The sequence below is a fragment of the Aplysia californica genome, unplaced genomic scaffold, assembly GCF_000002075.1.
Source record: "Aplysia californica isolate F4 #8 unplaced genomic scaffold, AplCal3.0 scaffold00164, whole genome shotgun sequence".
NCBI lineage: Eukaryota > Metazoa > Mollusca > Gastropoda > Aplysiida > Aplysiidae > Aplysia > Aplysia californica.
In genome coordinates this window covers 277,616-283,162 of record NW_004797434.1, presented here as the reverse complement: position 1 = coordinate 283,162, position 5,547 = coordinate 277,616, and the positions used below count along the sequence as shown (strand labels likewise).

The 5,547-nt window shown below is 41.0% G+C and overlaps 1 protein-coding gene across 1 annotated transcript in view; it reads right to left on the bottom strand.

Annotated features, from left to right (window-relative positions):
• Positions 1–4,292: 4,292 nt before the first annotated feature.
• LOC101845921 (hornerin) overlaps positions 4,293–5,547 on the bottom strand; it is a 10,080-nt gene continuing 8,825 nt past the window's right edge. The window contains exon 7 of the mRNA XM_005097789.2: positions 4,293–4,970. Within this exon, the coding sequence (XP_005097846.1) occupies positions 4,839–4,970 (132 nt within the window). The 3' untranslated portion in view covers positions 4,293–4,838. The remainder of the gene's footprint in view (positions 4,971–5,547) is intronic.

The following is a 5,547-nucleotide window of genomic DNA, read 5'->3' as shown; positions in this document are numbered from 1 at the left end:
GCCGCTGTCGTCCCGCACATATGGATTGCTACCTTAAATACAGTAACATGTCCCTCCCTTCTTTTTAAAAATTGTTCTTCATGTCTTGCTGTCAAATGTTTTCTTCTTGTTTTGTCGTGTCGTCACCCAAATCTACCACTCATTATAACTCGTATTTCTTTTGTTAGTTTTAGCAGAGTTTTTACGGCGCTCGCAACTGCATAAGGTCATATGAACGCCAAGGGGTGGAAGTCAACAGAGAAGTCCATACAGGGCATCAAGCTTATTCTGCTCACCTCTCTAGCTTCAACAGCACAAAGTCTGCTTCGACTATCAAGGCACCCCGGAAATAGCAGTGTGACAAACATACAAAAGCAGTGGAGGAAAAATGACGATAGTAAGGATTAGGAAAGAAAAAGCAACAGTTCCTTGTTGCAGTTCAGGTACAGTTATGAGCATGACGTTGATGAATCAGCCCATTTACAATTCTACTGCGCATAAGAACCTGTTAATGTCACCCCTTTGGGAATGGCATAAAGACAGTAGTCAGTAGCATCGCCCCGTAGGGTGACTCGTATTTCTGCAGTCCTGAGTCTCTAATGACTTCTGGAAGAATAAACCATAAAACTGTTCCGTTGATTTCACACACTATTCCCCTCCTCGTGTCCTCTTAAGCCCCAAAAGAGGAATGCCGTCTGAATCGAGAAAGTACAAGGCAATGCGTAAACCCAAGGATGTGAGTGGTTGGCGGGTGCTCTGGTGTGGTTTGCTTCTTCTTTCCTATCAAACATCTATTGTCTTTACCCCCCCCCCCTTCTTCTTTTTTATGTTTGTTACTCTCTTGTAACACCTCTGATCTTCTGGCGCTCACGTGACCTTATGCAGTTGCGAGCGCCGTAAAACCTCTACTAAAACTAAATTAACTAAACTCCAGGATCTCAGTTCCTAAAGACAGCTGTTCCTGTCTGCTGGGCAGTACTTTGTTGGATCAGCAAACCATCTTTCAGCGATAGAAAGAATAAACATAGATACAAAAGAAATCAAAATAATAAAAATAATAAAATAATAATACATTAAATAGCATTTGTACAACGCATATCTACTCTCGACAGCAAGCCCTGTGTGCTTTACACCAGCAGACCATAGAACATTCATAAAAACATTCTCAGCTTCCCGAGAGCATATAGTGCAAGCAGCTGATTAAGCGCTCAAACACTAACAAACTGACAAGATATTTTACTGTTTATAGCTGTGTACCCATTCCCACCTGGGGGAAGTGAGGAAAAATCGTGTGAAGTGCTTTTCCAAAGGACACAATGTCGCACTCGTTACGGGATTTGAACCCACGACTTTACGGTTGCGAGTCTGAGAGCCTGACCAGTAAGTGAAACAACGTGCTCATTCCAATTTAGCAAGCCAATTTCAGTTCAGATTGAGATCGGGTTTAGATCCCTTATCTGCGCCGTGAGGGCTCAAGTGATTAAGTGATTAAGTGAATAGTGTGTTTCGACTCGAGAGTAGAGTCAAGCAAGTATCGGTGACACGGGGATCAGATGGTTGATCACTGGGGTTTGTCCTTGAGCAAAACACCACAACCCTAGCTTTAAGTAAGAAAATAGACAGAGCGCTTCACGGTGGCAACCAGAAATGGCATGGTTGTGAAATTGTTCTGCATTGGTGTAATATTGTGTATTTATATATTATGTATATTATGTGTATGTATTTATGTATGAAGGTGATTATAACTATGTACTTAAGTAAGTTATGTATGTATGTTTGCCATTGTAAACCAGATTGCCCTCTGGGATCAGTAAAAATGTAATTCAAAGAAGAAAAAAATCTAAATGAGAAGATCGAGATAATATTTAGGACATGTTTTGAGAATGCAAGAGACCAGACTGCCCTATCTGACATGGTATTATTAATAATAATAATTGCATTTGTATAGCGCATATCCATGCTCAAGAGCATGCTCTATTCGTTTTACAACTATTATTACCCCAGCAGACCACCTGAGAATACTCAGAAACATTCTCGGCTTCCGCAGAAGCATACAGTACAAGCTGCGGATTTCACGCGCTCAAACACTATCACACTGACAAGATCGTTCACTGTCTATAGCCGGGTACCCATTTCCACCTGGGGGAAGTGAGGAAAATTTGTGCAAAGTGCCTTTCCCAAGGACACAACGGCGGGCCCCTGACGGGATTCGAACCCACGACCTTACGGTTGTGAGTCCGAGAGCCTAACCACTAGGCCACCGACGCCACAATTATTGCAGATCAAATTGAAAAAGAAGAAGAGGCAGACACCAGCTGGAAGTTACAGAAGCACAATCACGGATGAGGCAATCACCCAGGGCCGAGACGTTTCAACATAGGAGAAAGTGGCCCGGGACAGACAAGTGTTGCGTCGACTGCTCTTTACCTTGTGTACCTGACGGTTTAGGAAGAAACTAAGTTTAGGATGTATAAGAGGCAGGGTGCTCTTTGACTGGCAAAAACCATGCCCCCCCCCCCCCCCCCCGCACACTAATCGATTAAAATTAGTTCTTAATATCATGTTGAATCAAACCAAACGAGTCGAGCCCTTCACAGACTGAACCGTCATAGGTTCGTTAAATCTTAAAGTTACGCAACTCTAGAAATTTCACAACGATTGAAAGGTGACTTTTCATAACTTCCCTTCCTGTATAATGCAGTTTTTTTGTCTTTTTGTTTTTTGTTTGCTTTTTGGTGTGTGTGTGTGTGTGTGTGTGTGTGTGTGTGTTTTTGTTTTGTTTTTTTTGGTGTGTTTTTTTAGGAGGGGGGGGGGGGGGGGGCTTGTCCAGCGCTTCTTTATGTTATACTTCGTCATTGTCGTCATCATTGTAATTCCATGGCACTGGTTCTTTATGAGGTTCCATATCTTCAGTCGTGAAGCAATCCATTTGCATATTAGCTGCAAGATAGACACTTTTCTTCCGGGTGTTGCTACTGCTGCTGCTACTGCTGCTGCTGCTGCTGCTGCTGCTGCCGCTGCTGCTGCTGCTGCTGCTGCTGCTGCTGCTGCTGTTGTTGTTCTTTCTTTTTTTTCCTTCTTCTTCTTCTTCTTCTTCTTCTTCTTCTTCTTCTTCTTCTTCTTCTTCTTCTTCTTCTTCTTCTTAAGGTCTTTTGATGTCAAGTAACAATAATTGGTTTGGAGTTGAGATCAAGTTCAAGCGAGGTCTGAAGTGTTAACTCCTTCTCTTTTAATTTACAAGAAAAAGGATTATCATCATCATATGCCAGATCTGCGGCAGACATCGGCGATCATGGTTTTCCATTCATTCCTTTGCTCGGATGCTTTTAAAAAAGCTACGTTACCCTGATCTTTCCCAGTTACCCATCTCTTTAGGTTCTCTAAGTAGGTTGCTCTGGGCTTACTCCTGCCTCGTTTGCCTTCCGTTTTGCCATTGAGAGCTAGATGTTCAAAACCTTTATATGTCTGTTTAGGTGTCCCAAAATTGCATTTGGTCTTGTCCTGATTGTTTTCATCAGTGATCGTTCCACGTGGGCTTCGTCAAGTACTACCTCATTTGATTTCTTTTCCTTCCAAGATATTATCAGCAGTCTCCTAAGAAACCACTTTTCTGTTGCTTCTATTTTATTTTCATTGACTTTAGTAATTTCCAGCATTCACAGATACATAGAAGGTTTGACCATACATGGCGCTTCAGAGCTTTCATTTTGGTAGTCATTGAGGTGTTTCTATTTTCTGGATTAGGCTCATTTAATTGAAACTAGCCTAAACCATTACAATCCTTCGTTTGATTTCTGAGGACCTTTTGGCGTCAGATGTTATTGTATATCCTAGATATTTAAACTGTTAGACTCGTTTGATCTTTTTGCCTTTGCTTATAAGATTACAAATTGGATTTGGTGTTTTTTACCTGATATTACCACGCAGTCTGTTTTCCTCATATTTAACAAAAACCTTTACGTTCACTTTTTGTTACAACAGTATCTAGAAGCGATTGAAGGTCCTTTTCTGAGTCTGGTGCTATTTATATTTTCACCATTCCCTTTGAGACCTCGACATTCTTCTATGTATTCCGAAAGTATAATTGAACAATAAATGTGACTTTTCTTTTGTGTTTGTTTAATTTTTGGTAATTACAAAGACAAATAACGTCATCAATTTCAATAAGCTACCCCTCCCCCCCAAACCCCCCCCCCCCCACAACAAAACAGCAACAACAACAACAACAAACAAAACAGCAAAAACAAAAACAATAACAACAAACAAACAAAACAAAACAACACAAAGAAAAATCAAAACAAAACGGCACAAGATCGAGAGATCTGGGCAATCCCGGTTTCTTCTTCAAGCTCAAAGCATAGATAAAGAGTCGTATAAAGAGAAGATTATCAAATAGAACAAACGTTATTAAAGCGAAGACAAAGTGAACAATAAAACTGAATCACAGCCATTACATCGGTCTTGTATTTACTCAATTTAATTTTCATTCAAGAAGTCTCAGTCGTTACAGGTCACAGCTGCTGAAGAAATAGCATGCACCTGTTGAGAACTGTCGGAGCTGCAATGAATTCTGGGGTGTCATTCTAAATTCTTTTTAAAACTGGACAGGCTACGACTTCTTCAATTTGCAGTTTCGAATGTGTAATAAGGTCAGTACGAGCCTACTGAATATACCGACTCAGGTAAGGATGAATTATGAGCATGCTCCACTAATCAGGATACTTTCCTTTTCTTACATTTTTGTTCATAGATCTATGTCTTAACTTTGCCAAACATCTTTTCCACCGTGGCAACTCGTCTCCTGGCGTATTCTTTGCTGCTCTGCCGCACTGCCATGTGTTTTAAAAGACTTTAGTCTCTCACCAGTCGTCGTCATCTTTGGGTGGTTTGGCATAGCTGATGGTACAGCAGGCCAAACGTGCCCCCGCATTGCCGGAAGATTTACTGGACGGTGATTCTGACATGCCAAGGTCGTCTGCGGCGCCATGGATCTGCAGGAAGAAAGTAGGATCAATGAGACGGTGGCTTGAGTGGCGTCAGGATCAATGAGACGGTGGCTTGGGTGGTGTCAAGACTTTTATGGTTACGCTACCTTAGAATTACAAAGTTCTATCTGATATTTTTGGCCGTTTTGAGTTACTGTATTAAACCAAAAGGTTAAAAACCAAATGTTCTATCTGCTCTAAAAAAAAAAGTTGTAAGATTATCCGGAGTCGTTATTAAGATATTCAAAGAATTGCATTCGAAAAACTTGACATGTTGTGAAGCTTAATTTTTTTAAACGTCAAATTGATCAAAACTAGATAAAATATTGTAGTTCTAGCTGGGGTAGCGGTTGGTTCCCAGACTCGCAATCGTTAGATTCTGGGCTCGGTGTTTGAGGCTCAGTTCTGTCCGATGTTGTCCTTGGGAAAGACTTAGCAAACATTTTCATGTATTATCATAATGACACTACCCAAAAGGACCATCTGTCCTAAGATAACGACTTTTTTATATGGGGGAAAATCGATAAGCTACTATGCCAAAAATTGTAGCTTTATTGGCCCTTCATGAAGGAAATCTGGCTTT